Source organism: Corvus moneduloides, chromosome 8 (assembly GCF_009650955.1).
Source record: "Corvus moneduloides isolate bCorMon1 chromosome 8, bCorMon1.pri, whole genome shotgun sequence".
Classification (NCBI taxonomy): domain Eukaryota; kingdom Metazoa; phylum Chordata; class Aves; order Passeriformes; family Corvidae; genus Corvus; species Corvus moneduloides.
Window position 1 is genome coordinate 19,165,558 of NC_045483.1, and position 21,621 is coordinate 19,187,178.

Sequence of the window (21,621 nt, forward strand, 5' to 3'; positions counted from 1 at the left end):
GTTACCCTTTGCAGAAGGTGGGATTCAGGAGGCATCCGCCTCTTCATCACACCAGGACTGCTGGGTAGAAAATAACTCCATCCCTTCCCTAAATTAGTTGTGCTGCTTTTTTTTTTCCTTTTCTCTGGTGGTGGTACCTAAGTTTGGGGTTTTTTTAGGATCTCCTTTCTCCCTCCTTATTTGGATTTTATATTTCACATGGACCCTTATCTGGGCATCTTCTTCCTCACTCCCTTCTTCCAGTCCTGCTGTGCCTGGTGAGTATCAAGAGCACCTCAGTCTGTGTCACAGGCAGGTGTTCTTCCCAGATACCCTAAGGAAATTCCTCTTCACCTTCCTAAATGTCTTATCTTTCTCACTTAGCTCAGTTCTGTCTTTAATGGAATCAGATATTTAACCAAGTCCCTACACACTCATTGGCAGAGAGGTTAGATCTATGAAAGTCCCCCTTTTCCCCTGCGCCTCCCAAAAATAACTATGGGCCAAATTGTGAGCTGTAAAATAGTAAAATAGAGGAGAGCGGATGCTGAGGACCTGGCCCCTCACTTTCAAGTGGGAAGATAACCCAATAGAAAAGCCAGGGACTTCTGTTTTTCCAAAGGGTCCCAGTCAGCTTGTCTCTTGTCTTAATTAAATCAAGTGGGGCTTCTCTCACGCTCCCCAAGGAGGACAGTCCATGATTAAGAGCTCAGAGCCAGCAGGAGTGAGTTAGATACACAGGAGCGTCACTCTGGCTGAGCAGCCTGAGACCCAAGCTCCTTGGCACACACGGGGCAGAATTACATGTCTGAAATTCATCTACTAGGATTTCCCGGGGAGCAGCTATTGGTATGGATTTTGCTACGGTGTGGTTTCCAACCACCTGAGTCCCATCAGACCAGTTCTGCTGTGCATAAATCTATGGCCATTTGCTGTGGACCCCTTGCTCTGTCCTAAGGGTGGTGTTATATTTATTTCCCAGAAAGTTCTATAAGCGTGAACAGAAAGAGATTGCACTAGCATCAAATCTCCTATCATTGCTTGTGGGATATATCAGTCCTATTCCCAAAGGGAGATGGGCTCTGCAGGTATTTTTCCTATGGGATTTTTACTGAGTACCCAAACTTTATTCTCCATTGCTGTGATGCCCTGGGGAATCTGCTCAGCAGGTTACAGACTTATCTCTAACGGCAAGGAAAGTCTTTTACCATTCAATTACTAAAATCCCCTGCCTTCCCCACAGCAGATCTCTAGGGTTATTACCATGGATGGAGAAATCAAAATTACAGAAAGAGAAACTAAAGAGTAAATGGGAACTCATTCCTGTTAGTCTGGAAGTGAAATTTATGTTCTTTCAGAGATTTTCTACTCCCTTCATTAAAAGAATGTGCCACAATTTGTATATGTCTAAATACTATAAAGCAGCAAACTCAAGATAAAACTCCCTTCTGGAACAAGGGGAATACATATGTTCTACAGAGAGACTAGGCAAGAGCTCATGCTGATTTTATTGTTATTTTTCTGCTCTTCCTGTGTATGTGTCTTGCTTTCCTCAATAAAAACAGGTTTAGAATACATTAAAAAAAAAAAAAATCAACATTTTAAAGAAACAGTTCAAAGGAGAGAAATTTCAGTGCACAAAGTAGAGCTAAATATGGAAATCCAAGGCATTTTCAGTTCGAAATTGGATGTTTAAATTCCCTGTCTCTGAGCAGTTTTTATCTAAGAGAAAAGTTTATAGATCAAGACAACCCCGCTTCTCTCTGCATGTTGCTCATAGGTCATGAGTTCCAGAGAGAAAGGAAAATTGCAACCTTTATTTGAAATGACCGTTTTGCAGACAGTATCCCTTAACCCTTGAGGAGAAAAAAGACAAGTTTGTGGGAATCATAAAATAATTCTGCTTGAAATTTGTGCTGGTTTTCTTTATCTGATCCAACAGCTTAAAATACAACAAGTTTTTTTTTTCCTGTGATTTAATCACAAGTATTGGGAGTGGCAGCATGGGGGGGAGCAATATATAACAACAACAAAACACTTCTTTAAATATATATGTGGCCACTTCCCTTCTGTGAGTGTGCATTAGATTTTACCATCTAACGGCCCATTCAACCAGTGTATTTCTAGGTGATCAAAATGTCGGGGTTGCATTTAGGAACAAAAAACCCCAAAATAAATATAACAAAATAGAGAAAAATGAAGAAAAAAGAAGTAAAGCTTCAAAGGTTATTGAGTTACCACCCAGTCTCCTCTCTTGTGGGAATAATATAACGATCTTTAATGCAGCAGTTTGTTTCTAAATGTATTTTCTACACTTCAACTGTGGGACTGCCTTTGGTTTCCAGCCTCCCTGGTTTTCTAATAATATCAGGGAGCTCATATTGAGAACGAAACTCAGATCCAAAGTGAAATTCTATCAATTTTCTCTATTTACAATAATGATGGCAAAGGTCTAAATACAGCTTTACCATTTTCTAAAGAGCAGAACCAGCAGCACAGTAACCTGAGTGGGTGGTAAGGTATCAGACAAATATTGTAATGAGAGATTAGATAAGGCTCTTAGGGCATATTAAACCGAGGAGTGTGGTGCTGTTACTGGTTAAAGTTGTAACTGAGACAGAATTATTTGAGGCTTATTAGTATTTGATATGAGTAAAATATAATGGGACAGCTGCTTGGCAGGGTTCTTTGCTTTCAGATTCAATAAAACTATGATAGAAAACTCCTGCTAAAGATATTCATTAGCTTTGAGATAATTTCCTAATATTGGATCCCATGAAAATCTCTTGCCCTAGATTTGCTTTTTACCTGGAGACAGAGTTGTGGTGAGGGAAGCACTGTACCCTGGCCAGGGCCCTGCACAGCCTGGGGAGGGGGCAGAGGAATTCGGAGGTCTCCTCTCTCTACCTGCTTAGCTATGAGCCTGCTTCGCTTCAGTCTGTGTAATGCTGTCCTGGAGTTTGAAGGTGGAGGGAAAGGGGTTTACACAGATAGGAACCCCGTGAGCTTCCTCAGAGAAGAGAAATTGCTTCAAATATCTCCTTTCATGTGCATGATACAAAAAATCACCGAAGTCATGGGAATTGGGCTGGTTCACACCAGCTGTGAATGCAACTACTTAACTAGTTTAGTTTTACATTCTGCTTTCCTTTGCAAAGGAATGAAAATTTAGTAGAAATACATAATTTCTTTTTAAAAATCACAGAGAAAATAATGAAGAGAGATTTTGGTAGTGATTCCTGTTTGCAGCACAGAGATGATTCTAGAGACACTGTCACTATTGTACTACATCTGTGTAAGTAGTGACTTAATTGCTCTCTGCCCTTACTGGAGACTATATACAGAATGGAAATGCATTTTTCTTAACTAAATCATGGGAGAAAAGACAAAGCACACAGATTCTGTCTCCATTATTATGTTTCCTTCCCCCTCAACACAAGTAAGAAAAATTTCAGCCAGCCCCCAGCCATACGACAGTCCCATCTCCCCTTCTCCTGAACCCACTTGCAGTTGCAAGAGTTAAATGTTGGGGTGTCAAGTGCACCAAACACTTGAATCTTTGTGAATCCTTCACTTGTCTAAGTCCTACAAACCCAGCCAGCAGCATACCTGCCTGTTGATCTGAGAGCTCAAGGAAAATGCCTTCTGTCTCTCTGACTTTATAAAGTGTTTAGAATATCCTGCTGGGAAATTGCTACTGTATCATTTACTCAGCTGCAGATGGAGAATTGGCATATCCTGAACTTGGCCTTTTTGTGAACCTTAAAGTATATCCTGGAAGGAGCAGATCCTCTGCTTCAATGAAGTTGTGTCAATTGACTCCTGCTTAACAGGCTGGTTTGCTGTAAATGCTGAATTTGTGGATTACTCTCTTCCTCCTAACACCATCCTTGCAACTTCCCAGATGTTCCTAATCCAAGGGTTTGAGGCAAATCCCTCCTATATGCTGTGAATTTGGTTTTTCCTACCCACATGGGAAGCAATGCAGACAGGATATTTCTCTTGTTTTGGTGACAAAAACAAGATAAGAGAGGACTTGCAATTTTCTAGCTCTTGCCTACGCAGAGCATTTTACAAGAGTTTTCTCACAGCTCAGATTCACACTGTCACCATCCTGAGTGTGGTCCCCATAGCAAAGCACTTAAGGTCAAGGCAATGGACAGAAGGGAAACCAGATGGAAAAATAACTTGTTCATGCTGCTACCCAGTTGCGTTAGGATGGGGACCCATGGAGCTTACACAGTCTGATTAGCCCCAGGTTCATGGCCCTGTGTGATTCAGGTCACCCGATGCTCTAATCACTCGGCTACAGATGCCTTCTCTCCAAGTCCCAGGAAATATTTAATTAGCTGTACAATGCAGAAGCAGCTCCCAAAGGAAAATTCCTCTGCAAAACAACCATCGACTTCGTGCTAAAGTACCCATGGGGGCTGGAGCACAGCCGGGTCTGAATCGCAAGCCTGGAACAAAGGGAAAGAATCTCCTGTTCTCGCAGTGCCTTGGCACAGCCCACTCCTGTTTTGACCCAGGGGAATCTTTCCCAAAGCAAGCTTCATCAATAGAAACACATTTTCACCAAAAAAACCACAAACCCCAAACTAAAACAAAAGAAAGCTAGACTTGCCAGAAAGAAATGTTGCAAACACACTCTCTCAACTCTTTCTAAATTCTAACAGCAAAGATCAAGTTTCTTGTGATTTTGACCAAGCTAAAGTAATGAGACCTCCTTTTGTGGTGTACATTGGAAAGGATCTCTGTGGGTGCAGTTCTAGTGGAGGTGAAATGGGCTTGCTAACTGCATGACTGGTTTTCCAAGGCAGGACAGCGTCCTCGCCCAATCTCTCCTGTGTCTGATGTCTGGACACCAGTCCTGCCACCCTGTCTGTTGCTGTGTCTGTGGCAGGGCTGCACTTTGACCCTCAGCTTGGGACAGCAGTGCCTGCCTCTGCCTGTGCTTGAGCTCACCCTGGAATGTCCCCACAGTGTCTGTGTTGGATTTGTAGCACAAAAAGACAGTACCTTTCTCTCCCTTACAAGAAGATACTTGTGGCTCATTTGAAGCAGAACGTCATCTTCATAAGAAGCTGAACAGCCAAGTTTCTATCAGTGCATGCTCTGTCATTTTCCCAATCACTCACTCACTGCAAGGTCTCAATCCACTCATGCCACCTCTCTGGCCTCAGTGTCCTCTCTGGGTGATAACAACACTCACCCTTTTCTCTGAAGTGCTGGGTTGCGAGCAGGGAAAATGCTCCAGAGACTCACCAGAAATAGTGATGAGTGTTATTTTGCAAACCTGGAGATACTGGGATTAGTTATTTTTAGGACACTCTCTCTTTTCTTACTTCATTTCTGACTTGGGATATTTAGAATTGGCTCTTGGGCTTTTTCAAAGTGTCAGTCTTTTCTGCTGTGACACTGCTAAGCAGGATTCACCCAGCCATTCTCCAGATTCTGTAGGTGGTCACTGCACCATATGGAGTCCTGATGCTGACTGACCATTTGCACAGAAACAGACTTTCTCACTAGAGAAGGACTCAGACTGGACAGCATCAGTTCTGCAAGCCCATAGGGACAGTGCTGGAGACAAGCCACAGTGCCTGGCCCTTGGAGATGATCACTCCACGCCTTCAATGGGAACATCAGAAAGCTTAATTTTGTCTAGGACCTCCCACCCACCCCAAACCCCTGGGATCCCCTGCACAGTGTCCAGGAGGGTGGGGAGGACATGTATATTTGTGCTCAGCCATCACCATAACCTGACCAAGAGGAGAGTATGGGCAGTCAGAGCTGGCACCACAGGAAAACAAGGGATTGTGATCTGGAGAGATGCATCTGGACACGTACTGCAAAGGGCAGTGGTGTGATGCCCTCCTTCCCTCAGCATGGTCCCACTCCTGGGGCTGGGGGAAATGCTACCCTGAGTTTAGTCAAGTGAGGTAAAAAGCAAGGCTAGGGGAACAGAAAAGGACTAAAATAATGGGTGGCTTGGTACAAAGGGTAGCTGAGCAGAGGAAAGCAAAAAGACAGAGCAGTGAAGGAACTGCAGCCCAGTACAGCCTGACTGAGGGGAGCAGGGCGGGGGGAAGGAGACGGCACTGTCCTGTCCCTCAGGGAGCAGCAAGGGGACATGAGGGAGAGACTAGAGGTGCCTGCAGCCAGGAGACAGGCAGACTGTGGGGGGTAAGAGGAGAGCCATGGGATGCCTGGCATTCCCCAGGCCCCTCTGCCATCATCCCCTCCCTGCTGACACTGTCTCTGTCTTCCAGGTCAGTGAATAATTTCCTGATGACGGGCCCCAAGGTAAGAGAAATCCCTTTGATCTCTGTCCCTGATTCTACTAAACCCACAGAGGGAAGGAGAGAGAGGGAGAGAGAGGTGCTCCTCCTTCCCACTCCTCTCCAGCCAGCCTTGGCCAGAGCTCCCCTCACCCCCAGGTTTCCAGCAATAAGGCAGAGAAAGGCCAGGAAAGATTTGCTGTGAGCTGCAACCTGTGAGCTCCTTGGGCTGCACCAGCCCTGAGCAGTGCTGACCTGGGGTTCTTTTAAGCTGGTTGGGGCCAGATTCTGGAGATTTGTCTACTGACACCAGCCAAGGTTCTCACCTGCCATCTATTGCTTCCTGAGGATCAGGTTGGCGTCAGGGCCCACACTGATCCAGCTGGAAAGTATTTGCTGTTAAGCCCTGTAAAACATACTTCCTCAAGGAGCCCAAATAAAATTGCCAGGAATTTGTTCCATATTTTTGACCCCTCACATCATTGTGCTCCTCTTTCAGAGGCCTTTTTTCTTAGCCAGGACCAGCTGTAAAATTTACCCAGTTTTTGTTCTGGCTATTCCCCAGGAACACCTCCAGGCCCATCTAGCTCCCAATACACTGGTGGAGCAACCTTGCTCCAAAGCACTAGCTCTCCCCCTGGAGCTGTGGTGAAGAAGGTGGCAGGCTGAGGCATCTGCTGGCCTAGAGCTCCCTGATCTCTGAGCAGAAGGCTCTGTTTCTTCTCATGGTGAAGAGATAAGGGGTTCCCCATGGCAGAGGCTGGCTGGCACATTTCCTAACGTGGCTAACAGCCAAGAGCTCAGCCTTCTCCCCCAGGAGGCTCAGGCTCTGACCCAGCACAGCAGAAAATGGGTTTGCTGCTGCTGATGGTGAGCACCACTTCTCAGGGAAGCCAAGGCTGGGAGACCTTCTCAGCTCTGTATGTGTTGCCTTTGTAAGATGGCATGCAGGTTACTTTCAGTTGAAAATATGCATCGTCCCTGTGCTGACCCCCAGCTCTGCTCCTAGGCCTATCTCATCTACTCCAGCAGTGTGGCGGCTGGGGCACAGAGCGGCATCGAGGAGTGCAAGTTCCAGTTTGCCTGGGATCGCTGGAACTGCCCAGAGAGGGCACTGCAGCTCTCCAGCCACGGTGGGCTGCGCAGTGGTAAGGAACGCATTGGATACCACTACTGGGACCCCCTTGCTACAGGTTAGAGCCCATGGCCCCCTCCTCTCTTCCCAAGTACCTCCTTTTCTTCCCCATCCCCACCTGGGAAGTGCTTCTCCCAGGAATCCCCCAGAGGGATCTCTCCAGGAGACCCCTTCACCCATCGGCTCCCAGACACACGGGGGTCTAGCTCCAAGGCATCCTTGCAATGCCAGCCTCACCTACGGACCTGCTGAACCCCAGATGGCGCAGGACCAACCCTCACACAACTGCCTCCCCACAAGGATGCCCCCCCCCTGACCTGCACATGGGCTGCTGGCCACACCATGCCTAGATGGTGTCCCAGGGTATCCCAGGGAGGCTGAGAACCAGTGCAGGCTGGTTGGGTAGCAAGCAGGGGGATAAGGCTAAAGGGAGCAGGAAAGAGTTCATCAGTGGCTGTGCTCTGGCCAAGAGGCAGGAGAAAAGTCTTCCTACATCTTCCAGATGTCAGAATCACCCTAGGCAGAAATCCAGTACCCCTGACCTAGGCCACTGTAGGGCATGGGGCTATGGTCATTGTTACTGTATCCTATTCCTTACCTATTTGCAGGTCCCAGGAAATATTTCAGTGCATACCTGGCCCCCTAGATCCATGTTTGATGCTGGGCTGGGCTCATACCTGCTCTGTAAAGGCAGGAGCTGGGTGTAGAGGAGAGACTCAGGCCTCTGGTGGGACTGGCAGCAGACAAGGGACCAGAGCCCAAGGCAGAGGTGGACAAAGGTTTCAAAGCTAGGCCTTGAGGAGAAAATTGCAGCACAAGGCCCCCTCTGAGACCAGAAGCAGATCCCTGAATCATTCCTGTCAAGGTTATCTGCTCAGATCCACACCTTGCTGGTATTAAATGAAAGCCAAAGGCTCAGTGAAGCTAGCTGATGATTCCCAAACTGATCCTGGTGGGTAGGTATGGTCACTGCTCAGAGCCCTTCCAGCAGAAGGTAAGGCTCGAGGGAGCTGTGGGGAAGGAGCTCTTTGATCCTAGGAGAGGCCTCTTTTCTGTTGGGGATGTGTTAGTGAGAAGTGGGGGACATTTGGCTGTCTGTGCTATATTGCCACTGTTGAGCTCCCACAATGACAGCCAGGTGCTCTCTCGTCCACACCCTTTGAAATGGCATGAGTCAGTATGGATCATTTTTGGGAGCTTCTGCCTTCATGCAGTTCAAGCCCGAACTAAGGTAATCTGACGTGTAGGGCCTCTTCTCCACCCCACAAAGTCTTCCCCACTGCAGATGTCCTGTGCAGACTCCTGCATGGCAGGAACAATTTCTAACACTGCCATTGCCACGAAATCTTTAGCACATCTGCTCTCTTTGTATTCCCCCTTGACAGCAAACCGAGAAACAGCCTTTGTCCATGCCATCAGCTCTGCGGGCGTCATGTACACGCTGACCCGGAACTGCAGCCTGGGGGATTTTGACAACTGTGGCTGTGACGACTCCCGCAATGGACAGCTGGGTAAGGAGAGATGAGCTGCTGCCCCTTTCTCGTCCCAGGCGGCAGGAGAAGCTCTTCTCTCCTCCGAGGCCGGCAGAAAAACCTCCCCCTCCTGGTCCCCACACCCAGGAATAATGCTCAGAGCAGAGCTGTCCCTGGTTCAAAACAAAGTAGCTCTGTGGAAGGTAACAGAGCAACCCCCACTTTACACCAGCCAAGCTCTTGATGCTTTCCAGTACTTTCTAAATGAGCAGGAGAGTAGAAGGAGTTGCAATTTCCCTGGTTCAAATCGAGAACTCTATTTAAGCTTCTGGAGAGAATGACTGTGTCATAGGGGCAGAGAAATGGATCTGTTGCCACGCACCTAAATGGTAGATCTTGTTATAGCAGCACAGATCAGGGACATCAGGGTTCCCAGGGTCTGCAGGACCAGGGTGGCCCCACAGCAGAATGACCAAAAGAAAGGCAGGGTGCCATTCATAAACCTCTCTAGCGCTTTTCAGCATGGCAGGCACACAAGAGCACAACCAGGAGAACCATTGTGGCAGCACACAGCCCTCGCACCATCCACATGACTGTGGTATCTAGGCCCTCAGCTGCCCAGCACCCCTGGTAGGGAGCTCCAGGCTGCACCAGTCCAGCTCTCTGCTCAGCTTTCACAGAAAACACTGACATTTAGGGGTTTTGTTTTGAATAGAAAAAGGTCAAATTTCAAGCGATCAAAATCTTTTAAAAGCCATGCCCTACCCAGCCACACTCGGCAGTCAGTATGTGTCACTTTATGACAAACTCCTCTGGAGTGTCCAGTATTTAGTAATTTACTTTACTGGCTGATAGTTTTGAAAACAGCTGCTGCTGCTTAGGTGTCCAAAGTTTGGGAATGCCTGTCTCTAGCAGAGCAAGACTTTTGGGCAACAACACATCAAATTTTATCTTCTCTGGAAAACCAAGTTAGTCATGGCATATTCTTTTTCCCTCAAATATATCTGTTTTTCATGAAAACTTTCCATTGTGAACTTAGAACCTTGTAAGGTACACAAAACTTGTGGGCTTGACCAAAACAGCATGATTCAATTCAGCCACTGCACTGAATCCAAGTCGGTGAAAGGTTTTCATACTTCCTTCAGTCCCAGCTCTTGATTTGGACTGCATTATCCACTGCAACTACCCACCTCTCATGAAACACTCCTGTCTTTCTCTGGGAAAGGGGATCACGATGCCCTGGGGAAGTCCAGGCAAGGGCCAGGCCTTTCCAGAGAGGCACGAGGTCATTAAACCACAACTCCCCAGATGTACCAATGTGGCATGTCAGGGTCAGAATATTCCAGATTTCAGATCTTCATTAATAATTTGGCATCTTTCTCTAGCAGGAAAAAAAGAAAATTGCATGGCATTTTTCCAGTCCCACTCAGTTCCCACTCAGTTAGGAAAAGTACCTTCCACATATTTTTGTGCAGTTTCACAGTTCTGTACTGACTCCCTTGTTTTTTTACGGTAACTAGAAAATCAGACCATTCTAAGATGCCAAACATCGTCTGAGAATTCTGGGTGTGCCAAAACCAGGGCCTCCTCCTCGATACACGTGTGCCAGGCTTGGGCTGTTCCAGGCACAGGGGAATCTGTTGCCTCTGACCAGGATGCCTCCACCAGTTTGCTAATCAATGTTAGCAAGATGCTGTCCCTGCAAGTCACACTGGACCAGCTGAAGTCAGGGTTTGAGAGGTGATTAGAGACCCAGAGGCTTATCTACATGTCTGCTAATGCATGATAACTGACAGCTTCTAAATCCTGCTCTATAGAAAGCCTGGAAAGCCCTGCACTTGTAGTACAGGACATACCCCTTTGCAGCCTGCCTGAGTCACTTATTATCCAGGCCTCAGTAGAAATGCCATGAACTCAACAGGAGGGAACCTGGGAGTACTGTGAGGTGAAAGGCTGGATGTGACCCATGGCTTCCATTCCCTCCCCTCACTTCTGAAACCTCTTCTGGTTCTTTGACAGCACACATCTCATCTCCTTTCTTAGGGGGACAAGGCTGGCTGTGGGGAGGCTGCAGCGATAATGTGGGCTTTGGGGAAGCCATTTCCAAGCAGTTTGTGGATGCCCTGGAGACTGGACAAGATGCCAGAGCTGCTATGAACCTGCATAACAATGAGGCAGGTAGAAAGGTGAGCCCCTCTTTCCCTCCAGAGCTGATGGTGCATACCAAATTGTCTCTGAACATTCACTGTGGAGAGTCACAATTTGCTGTGGCTAAAATCACATGTCTAGAACAACTTCTGGGGGGGACAGCAGCAGTACAATGGTGTCTGCTCTAAGGTAGCAAAGCTTCTGTGTTACAGTGTTAATGACTTTCCGCAGTCCTCTTTCTCCCAGTTCACAGAGGGGAGCACTGGGAAAAGCAAATCTGTGAGCTTCAGGACTATCGTGCAGGGAGAATTGATACCAAACTCCTCCATAGGCCTGGAGCCATGTTTCTGCATGCATTGCAGTACAGAAGTGGCCCCTCCGGGGGTTTTTCCTGAACCACTCTCTCTGCTCACCCTGTAGGCAGTGAAAGGGACCATGAAGCGGACTTGCAAATGCCACGGTGTGTCGGGCAGCTGCACCACCCAGACCTGCTGGCTGCAGTTGCCTGAGTTTCGGGAGGTGGGCACTTACCTCAAGGAGAGGTACCACAAAGCCCTGAAGGTAGACTTGCTGCAGGGAGCAGGGAACAGTGCTGCCAGCCGGGGTGCCATTGCTGAGACCTTCAGTTCCATCTCCAAGAAGGAACTGGTCCATTTGGAAGACTCTCCTGACTACTGCCTGGAGAACAAGACACTGGGGCTGCTGGGCACGGAGGGCAGGGAGTGCCTGAAGAGGGGCAAGGCGCTCAGCAAGTGGGAGAAGCGGAGCTGCCGGCGGCTGTGTGGGGACTGTGGGCTGGCAGTGGAGGAGAGGCGAGCTGAGATGGTGTCCAGCTGCAACTGCAAGTTCCACTGGTGCTGCGCTGTGCGCTGCGAGCAGTGCCGCAAACGTGTCACCAAGTACTTCTGTGTCCGCAAGGAGAAGCGCGAGCGGAGCGGAGGAGGCGGAGCCAGCCGCAAGCTCAAGAGAAAGCTCTAACTTGCTTCTGCTCCTCCACAGTCCTGTCTGCCCCTCTCCTCTCCTGCCCTTCCCATCAGCCCCTGGCACCATTTCCATTTGGTATAGTTTTGTCTCATTCCCACTGCTGCCTCACTGGGGCCTGGACAAGGCAAAAGAGCCTTGTATGAGTGCTCAGGCCTTGCCCATACAGGGCACTAGTGCAGTGGGTAACGTCTTCTGGGGAGACCTCCAAGTGTTGACAAAACAAGGTGAGATTCGGTCCCTTGAACTCAGTGTCACTCTATCCAGTGACTATGGCATTATCTCTGAAAACACAGGAGGTCTTGGTGGCTCCTGTGGTTTTGAGCTTGTCTGTTCCCCAAACAAGCACCTGCTCTGGGCTTTTGAGTAAGTGAGATAAAAAGTACAAGGAAACTGAGATGGCACCAACAGCTGGGCAACTCAGATCAGTAATCTGTAAATGAGAAGAAGCTTTTAAAAAATATAGGCACTAAAATAGTTATTGCCCCAGGCCTACACAATGAGGAAATAGAAAAGGCATGCAACTCCTTTCTCAGCAAGCCAGCCTCCAGAACCCCACAGCTTCGGTCCCATCCTTTGACAGCTTTGCTAAGCTCTCCAGTGCTTTACTTTGCATTTGAAATGGCAGCAGCAAGATCAAAGCTGCTGCTTGACCTGCCCATTACACAGCTGTCCAAAAAAGGGGTCTTATCACTTAGTTTTTACATGCTTTCTCTTTGTCTTCCAAGCCTCCAGGTCTGGTCTCTCTTTTCAGGCCAGCATTCCTGCCAAAGACCCTGACTGATGCCATAAAGATGCCCTCACACTTCTCCACTCCCTCTTTCCTCCCAAATCTCTCCCAGAGAGGAGCTGCCAGCTGAGCCTACTCCCCATGTCCTGATGTACTTGCCAAGCACTCTTACCCTGTCAGCTAACTAACTAAATACTTCTTCCTAGTCTGAGAAAATAATGTCAGTTACTATTTAATGGTGGTGTAAATAGGAAAGTGAAGCACTTTGAAGTTTAATTTATTGCACAGTTACTGTGATGTATACGTAACAGTTTTTCCTCTACCACTTATTGTATATATTCTATAGGCTAAGCAAGCAGCAGGAAGATTTGGTTGATGCATCTCTGTTCCCTTGCTGAGGTTAGGGGAGGGAGGTAAGAAGCTGCAGGACTTGGATAAGCTCACTGCACCATCACAGCAATCTTCCCCAGTGCTGTGATAATACCATCTACTTTGCTGTTTGAAGTGTCCTTTAGCCAGACGAGAAGCCAGCAGAGCTGTTACTGGCCATTAGACCCATCTTGTAGCCAATATTTGTAAACCGATAGCCAATGCAATAAATCAGTAGCCAAGTGCTTGCAAAATGCTGTTGTGTCTAAGTGGCTGGGTGTTCTTTCATCCCATTTTGTGTGTGTATGTATAAGAGTCCTGGAGATTGAAACACACCGCTTACCCATCTGAGCCCAGGAAGACCTAACCAGTTCCAGCCAGCACAACCTCAGCCCCTACCAGGAAGGGAAAGGGTTTACTCTGCCCTGAGCTTGCTTGAAGGTGCATCCAACCACAATGCAGCTGCCAGGAGGAAATAGGGTGGGACAGGGGAAGGCAGGGCCCAGTTGCCCACTTCATAGCTGAAACATTAAAGACATTCAGCAGCCTGTATGTGTCTCTTCATTATCAATTAGCCCCCAAATCCTAGGACTACCTCACAGGGAATAAGAATTTGGACCTAGGGTTTCACCAGATCAAGAGCATTCATTTCAAGCAGTAATCTGGCCTTTCAAAAATTGCAAGAAATCTTGGCCCATTCTGAGGGAAAACTGAAACACTTCCACTTCACACACAAACCACCACAGTGTGCACAGATTATTATTGTGCGCAGCAACTATTAACACAGTGACCCTGCCGTAGGTCTCTCTTGCATCCCCATCAGCAGTTCCTCTATGTCCCTGTGGTTGGCCAGGAAAGGAAAGAGGTGGCAAGAGCTTCTCGACCACCAGGGAAAGCTCCAGCATGGGGCTCCCTTTTCCTTGTGGGCCCTCCCCGTTCCAAGAGTCAGCTGGAAAAGCTGTAGAAGCCGTTTCCCTCTTCCTCCACTCGTAGTCGATCCCTCCCCTGCTGACACTGCTGCCCCACACTGTTGCCCCGCGAAGGCCGTGGCACAGCCCGGGCTGTGGCTGCAGGCGAAGGGGAGATGTGGGGCACCTCAGTGTGAGCCCCACGGCCACACGCTGCTTCCGCTGGGGAAACGGCGACACCGCAGCTGCAGAATGTGCTGACCTCAGCAGCGGGTCCCCCCTCCCGGCGCACGGAGCCCGCAGCAGTAAAGGCCCTGCTGCCATTGTGGGCAGGATTGGATGCTTCCATGTATTCATTTCGGTTTAATGAAGGCGCATTCCTCAGAGGAGAAATATTTACATTCAGCTTCCCAGGTGGTCACCTTCACCCAGATGACACACAAACAGGCAGCCCCCCGCTCCCTTTTCCAATCCAAGCCTCTTCAGAGGGCTCGGGAGGAGGGGAGATGGGGAGGGGGGGCTGCTGAGGGAGCAGAATAGAGAAGGGAACAAAATGCTAATAAATCAGCCAGCCAGCCCTTTTCCCCTCCCCTCAGTGGAGTCAATGGAAAGTGTCATTTCACATGCTAATCCCCCTCCGATCTCTTTACAACACCTTTTCCGAAAAGTGTTTGGGAAAAGTCCTTGTGGCCCGTTTACAGCTCCCCGCCGCTTCAGATTCCTTCTTGTCTAAGGCCGCGGCCCCGGTGTGGGTCTCTCCCTCCAGCAGGGCTCCTTACAAAAAACATCTCAACAAAGACTTTGGAGTTCATCAGCCTCCCACTGAAATTCACAGCTGCTGAACAAACTAATCCCCTCTCTTGGCCTTTCTTCCTTTCAATGGGTTCTTGGCTTCAAAGACACTTTGGGAAAGGACTTTGTGGGGACTCACACTGCTCCCTCAATAGAAGTTAGTGCAAGCATTATCTTCAGAGCAAGTGGCTTTACAAACAAATACTGCCTAACAATCTCTGCCCCTCCAGCTCCCCCAAACACACACAAGCCTAGCCTGCAGACATGATGTTATCTGCCACAGGATTAGAGCTCTGTTCTCTGTGCCCAGGGATCCTTTCCTACTGCCCCCTTCCCCCCAAATTCTTTGTCAACAAAAAGGCCTACTCACCCAACTGAAATTGCTTTCTCTAGTGCCCGACTGCTGTGAAACCATGTGCCCACATGGGAAGGGGCAGTGCCCACTGCCCGTAGACCAGAAGCTGTTACCAGCCAGCCAAGAGGGTGCTATAAATGGAGGAGCACTTTCCAGTGGGGTTTGAAGGGTAATATACCACACCAGGGCTGCAGAGACAGGGCTTCTCCCACAAGCCTCTCCAAGACTTACGAGTGAGTCACCTCACTTCCCCCGCCCCCGCTTGCTTTCACTACAAAGACCTTCAGGGATGGTGCTTACAGGGGTAAACATGAAGCAAAACAGAGCAACAAAGGGGCAGGTGGGAAGGACTCACGTCAAAGGTGGGATAAACAGCCAGTCTCTGCGCAAGTCCTGGGTAGCAGCAGCTATGTGTGCTGGAGGGAACTAACATCAAATGTATCTGAGAAATACATGGAAAATCTGTGCTTATCTCTCAGCAGTAGAAGTGGCCTGAGAGAGCAAAGGGCTGGACTGCACAGGGTACAATAACTGAGTCCCAAAAGGCAGAATCTAAGAAATGCCAGGCTTGATCTCAGAAGCTGGGACTTCCCTTATGCACTCATTAAGCAAATGCATGCCACCTGGGCTACTTGTGTTATGACCCGGTTTGGATGCTGCACAAGTGCTACCTTTGAAAATCAGCTTTGCATGCCCCTGCTGGGGGACAGCTCTTAGGCCAGGCTGTTTGCTAACTGCTCCAGCACAAGCTGCAAAAGCTCTTCAAGACTCCTTTACACTGGGTGTTTGCCTCTGCCAGCAGCAGAACTACAAAAGGCTTGTTTTCCTTGAATGCATGTGCTGTGCCCCTAACACCCAAAACTCTCATAAACCCTGGGCCCTTCCCAGCAACAGCCCTTCACATTTTCACCATCCAAACAATCTTTCCAAGCCTTTGCTTCCTCCCAAGTCATCCAGCCTTGGGCTATGCAATACAGTCCTGCATATTTCAGAGTTTCATGTGTGCTAACTGGCAGGCTTGTACATACATACTAGCTAGCTGACAGGAAAAAAAGTTACATCAGAATTTCTTTCTTTATAAGAAGCAAGTTTGATTCCCCCAACTTTTTCTCAGTAGTACATTTCAATTCAGCCTTCTTACCTCCTTAAAAGATTAAATGAAATCAGCCAACAGATTCCTAAGTTATTAACTAATGATAAGAACTGACAATTCAATGGTATAAATTTCCACACAGGTCCAATCCTTATCCTAGTTCAAGCAGCATGGCTTCAGTGGTGTAGCATTTATTTCCAGTGGGAGAGGATGTCATCAAGGGCTCTCTGTTTACTTACTGACATACTTCCAGCTCTTGATGTCAGGTGCAAAATCCCCAACACCACTGAGATTCCCCAAGAGAACCTGAGTCTGGGGGCCTTCTTGTGTCTGATGCAGATAAACATTCACAACTGACGTAGGTGATCTGGAGAAGATCAGTGCTCTGACCCTGCAGCCTTTGGGAGTAGGTAAGACCTGAGGTCTCACCACACCAGGATGGATGCTGCCCATAGCAGCAGAGCCCAAAATCTGGTTTGCCTCACACAGTTCTCAACTGCCCCCTCAGTGGGTGGCCATGCAGACTGAGGAAGAACCCTGCAGCCAGAGGTGACAAGCCTATGAAAAAAAGCATCACAAAACACAGCTTTTATTTCACCATTCTGTAATTTCTCAGTGCATCAAACCGCAGCAATAGAAACAACACAGCAGCAACAAGGAGGCACTTTGACCTGGAAAGGAGAGAATGAGACATGTCCTCTTCCTCCCTTCTCTGATTCTCCTCCCTCCTAAGTCTCATGGTAGACTAGGCTGATTCGTGTACGTCACTGAACTGCAGGCCCACAATAGCATTATCACTCAAGCAGCAAGCAGAGAAAGCGGGGGCTGGCTGCATCCAAACCTTGGGAAGAAGCCTCACTCCCAGCTATGGATCAATGATTATGCTGCCTGGTTAGTAAGAAGGACGTTGAGAAAGAAGGCAAGGAGGGAGGAAGAGAGGGAAATATACACACACAGAGATGTGCCCTAAAATCCCATCTGCCTTCCCAGACTTCTTCCTCAGAACAGATATGCTTCATTCATCTATTCCCAGAGGAATTGCCACAGTGATGACAAGTCTCAGCACAAGCCAGATCTTCAAGTCCTGACAGCATCACCTCCTGCAGCATATTTCTACCACCATAGTGCCAAGAGGCTTTTGAGAACCACCTTTGCATGTATCTGTAACTGTAGACAGTATGAATGCACCATACCTGGAACAATGAGCTGTCTCTCCCTGCTCAAGTCTGGGCTGGTCAGGATAGCTCAAAGAAAATCTTTATGGGACTTAAACAATCCCTGCTGCTCTTAAAGTCCCTAGGCCATCTGAAAAGCCTGAAGTAGGAAGCCTTTAGATAACACCAGTGAGTAGAAGTCCAGCTGTGCTAAAATAAAAGAAGTTAAAAAGGCCAGGAGCCAGAGAGGGCAGCTTTTAGCCCCAAGACAGGATGTGACTGGCTCTGGGGAGAAGTGGACAGAGCACAACCTCCCAACATTCCTGAATGGGAGAGTCCCAGGAATGGGAAAGGGAAATCATCCCTGGACCCGAAACATTATGGGCTTGAGCCTGCAGCTGATGGGGGAAAAGATATAAAGGAAGGTGATAGAGGGTAAACAGGAGACTTGAATTTTAAAAGCAAAAGAGCTGGGTGAAGAAGAAAGAGAACCAAAGCTGGCCCAGAGTAGATTAGTAGTTAGCCCCAGTCGTAGCAGGATATGGGTGCAGAGGGGTGAAAAGGTGAGCCAAGGATAAGAATGAAGAGAAAAAAGGAGCCAGGAGAGATCCTCACTGCAGCCCAACAGAGTGAGGACACACCAGCCTAGGTTCCCAAGGCAGTCCAGCTACCACTCAGGAAGTTTACTCTGCAGCAGGGAGTAGAGCCTGAGGCTCTTCTGTGGTGGTGCTGTAGGTACCAGCCCTGTTTGTTTCCTGAAAAATAAAAAGCAATGTCAGCCTAGAAGGGAAGGAGTTTCCCCTTTGTGCTGGGAATATAGGGAAGAAGAAGGACCTCTGTGCAATCTGGACAGCCTGAAATTGAGATCCCTGGGCTGGAAAGTGGCTTCAGACTAGTAAGAAAAAAGAGAGAAAGAACAGTCTCCAGGAGCTGTGGGCACCAGTGGGCTGACTGGAAAGTGGATGGGGCTAGGCGTGCTGGCCTAGCACAGTTCCAGGCACTGGCACAGACCTATTTCTCCAGAGTCAGAAGGAGAGTCCACAACTTGCAGCACATCAACAGGTGAGGCAGTCCACCAGCTCTCAGTGTGCACTGTTCCAGCTGCTCCACACTTTACACATTCAGCTTGCCTGCAATGGTCATGAGGACTTTCAGGATGGGCATGAAACCAGACACTTCACTGAAACTGCTGCTGCTCACCACTTGGGTGTGAACCAGGAGACCTTGTGGGTAGTTCTTAGCCTCAATGCATCGGGCAATTTCATGGAGACCCATGAGGATGGTTGGAGAGAGCTGTGGAGAGGGAGCAGAAATGTCAGCATGTTCAGCAATATAACACAGGTCTCTCTCCCTCCATACCCTTCCTTACTGTTGTCCACTTCACCAAACAGCACCTATACAGTCAAGCACTGGCAGGAAGGATAGTCTGCTTCTTCCCTTGCTTTCCCAGACTACAACAACTGCCAGCTGGCATCAGCAATTGGCATTAGCAACTTCAGAGTTTTCTAAGCGAGTTACACTACACACTTAACCACCCCCAGTTGCCCCTTCCCATCTGGGATCTGTCTATGTGCCAGTATATTTCTTGAAGAGTACAAGCACGTTGCAAATACCTCCTCAGCTCTTCCTTACACTATGTCTGGGCCAAAGTTAGGAAAGAAGATAAAAGGCTGTCTGGATTCATGGTCGCTACAAGGTTTGGCACTCCCCTTGTCTTCCCAGAGAGTATATGCTGGTTACACTGGTACAGACACCAAGACCCACAACCCAGTGCAAAGGTGGGTTCAGGGAGCCAGCTGGACCACAAGGAATGGTGGCATCTACTTACCGCCTGCTCACGGAGCTTCTCATACAAACACTCCAGCCGCTGCAACGCGTCCTCCAGCTTCCTTCGTGTTTTCTGAAGCAAAACAGGTATTGCTTGTCTGCCAGAGCTTCAAAGCCATCTCTCCAGAGCTCAAATTCTCTCATTCAGTCCCTCCCTTCCTCTTTCGACAGCACCTTATAATTCAGCTGCATCGCAGCCTCTGACAGCCAGAGACTGAGATACAAGTCAGCCATGCCCTCACTCTGCACGTGTACATACGTGTACATATATGCACATTCTCTCCCCAGGACAGAAAGATGGACCGCCCCTTTTCCCATCTCCCAGCCTAGGCATTCCTCCCTTCTGCTAGTGCTTGCAGACCACAGGATAGAGTGACTACTTCCAAAGTGTGAGAAACATCCACTAGTTGACCCATGGGGTGCTCAGACAGGCTCACCCTGACTGAACTCAGGCTCGCCCAAGAAAGAGCATCTTCCTGGTCTCCTTAAGGTAAAGAGGGAACCTCTGGGTAACCACCAAGGAAAGTGCCTGAGTACTGAAGCTCTGATAAGACTGTGAGACTGACTTCATTAACCCCATCTTGAATAATCCACTCATGGGTAAGTTATTCCGTGAACACAAATGCCTGGCTCTGGGCACTGCTGGAACAGGCCCGGAAGCCTGGAAGTTCAGCTGACTTGCACTGCTGTACAAAGACAGCTATTCAACCACCACCTAAGTCAAGTGCTTAAGCCCAAACCTACAGCCTTTCTGTCCATAGAGGGAACCTTTAGGTTATCCCCCAGACTGTTATGCTGCACTCTCAGAAAGCACAGAGCAAACACACTGGAGATGCTGCTCTAATTGCCTGACTCTGGGACAGCAATCTGGGCTCAGTGTTCATCCTAACATCTACCAAGCAGAGGTATTCTGGAAGGCTTCTTAGTGGCCCCAAGCCCTGGGAAGACTTAGCAACCTAACACAATGTGCAAACACTGCTTTTCTGCTTCCAGACAGTCTGGCCTGACACATTCACCCAATGTGACATATGCCAACAGCCTTCCAGGAACCAAAGTGGAGAAATTACAGTGACATGAACACAAAGATTGTTTGGCTTTCTTTTCCACATGGGATATCTCAGCCTTTCCCTCTAAGCTCTAAGGATAGCTGGTAATACCAGCTCTGCAGGAACTATCTGCAGATCAAGCCAGTGAAACTGAATTAGCTGAGTAAATTCTTCTACTTCCCTTAAAAGAAAGAGCCAGGAGGACAGAATCATTACTCCAAGAAGGCAATGAGAAGCAGAGGATAAATGCTAGAGACTGCATCTCAGTTCCCAAAGATGAACAAGCCTGCAGCCTAAAGGAAGGAGGCAGATGGAGATTGACTTGGTTATAGGGACAAGACTTTTCCACTCTTTACCAACTGTAAGAAGGAAGCACCAGTCAAACATCTATAAGGGAAAAAAAGTCAAAGATCAGAGAAGGGAGGACTTACTGGATCAGTGGCAACAGCCGAGCAGCGTTGCACCAACCCTTCAAATGTGGCCTTCAAAGCCTGGTGCTCAGGGGGCAGCTCCTTCCTCTCAATGCTCTCCACAGGTAGCTGGTGATACTGACAGACAAAAAAAGCAGCTGAATGAATGCAACAGGAACATGAAAGGCTAGAGCAGGTAGATTCCCCTCCTGAAACTAGAGAACAGAAGGAATTTCACCCCTTCACAAACCCAGAGAATACTGCAAGCACAGAATTAGGTTATCATCTTCAGACTGTGATACAGCTCCAAGGCCTCTGGATTCTCAACTCACAGCAGGCTGACAGCCTGCCTGGTCTCCCTCACTCTCTCCCACCCATACCCAGGTGTCATTTTTCCAACCTGGCAACTCCTCTAATACTCAGGCAGAGATGCCTTGTAAGGGCTAGGGAGCAGCATAAGCCCTCTACAGCTGCCAAGCAGTAAGAACCTCAAAAGTTGAGTTATTTTCTACTTGACAAGATGCTGGTGGCTGGGGAATGCCCCACTTTCTCTGATACCTGTAGGCTGCCTTCCTTGGGTGCTCCTGGGGGTGACTGGCCAGATTCTTGCAACCTGGATAGCTGAGGATGGATCCCTTGGGGTTCAGCAGGCAGGCCCATTACTGGAGCTGTGATGGGGGCCAGAGGAGTAAATTTCTCAGGCAACTGTCAGCAAAGGAAGGAAAGAAAAAAAAAAAAAATCAAGAAAACCAAGTCCAAGGAAGAAGGGTTGGCTGCCTCTCCACAGAAAAATTCAGCTTCTTTTCTAACTTGAAGAGTTATGTCTTCAGTTCTCAAGATGATGTGTTACACATCCCTGTTCTTTCAGCCCCCTGACTCAGAGAATGGGGCCCTTCCTCTTGCATCCCAGATGAACAGTCAAAGCGACAGCAAGAAAACCCCTC

At 48.4% G+C, this 21,621-nt stretch overlaps 2 protein-coding genes across 4 annotated transcripts in view; one reads left to right on the forward strand and one right to left on the reverse strand.

The window, feature by feature from the left end:
- Window positions 1-6,109: 6,109 nt before the first annotated feature.
- Window positions 6,110-12,078, forward strand: WNT8B (Wnt family member 8B). Its single transcript, XM_032116559.1, has 6 exons — window positions 6,110-6,162; window positions 6,249-6,282; window positions 7,267-7,405; window positions 8,778-8,903; window positions 10,908-11,050; window positions 11,433-12,078. The coding sequence occupies exons 1-6, from the start codon at window positions 6,110-6,112 to the stop codon at window positions 11,988-11,990; spliced, it is 1,053 nt and encodes a 350-aa protein (XP_031972450.1). The 3' UTR covers window positions 11,991-12,078.
- A 906-nt stretch (window positions 12,079-12,984) lies between these two features.
- Window positions 12,985-21,621, reverse strand: part of SEC31B (SEC31 homolog B, COPII coat complex component) — a 39,193-nt gene continuing 30,556 nt past the window's right edge. For 2 of the 3 annotated variants that reach the window (XM_032115885.1, XM_032115883.1), the window contains 4 exons: window positions 21,236-21,382; window positions 20,699-20,815; window positions 19,223-19,294; window positions 12,985-18,687 (listed from right to left, as the gene is read on the reverse strand). In XM_032115885.1, the coding sequence (XP_031971776.1) occupies window positions 18,508-18,687; window positions 19,223-19,294; window positions 20,699-20,815; window positions 21,236-21,382 (516 nt within the window). In that variant the 3' untranslated portion in view covers window positions 12,985-18,507. The remainder of the gene's footprint in view (window positions 18,688-19,222; window positions 19,295-20,698; window positions 20,816-21,235; window positions 21,383-21,621) is intronic. The other variant, XM_032115884.1, reaches the window with a different exon arrangement.

Excerpts from the sequence above, each read along its gene's own strand:
- WNT8B (XM_032116559.1), top strand. The coding sequence starts at position 6,110 with ATGAGGGAGAGACTAGAGGTGCCTGCAGCCAGGAGACAGGCAGACTGT. Across the intron at positions 7,406-8,777 it reads CCACGGTGGGCTGCGCAGTG|CAAACCGAGAAACAGCCTTT; the intron begins GTAAGGAACGCA and ends CCCCCTTGACAG. Across the intron at positions 8,904-10,907 it reads CTCCCGCAATGGACAGCTGG|GGGGACAAGGCTGGCTGTGG; the intron begins GTAAGGAGAGAT and ends CTCCTTTCTTAG.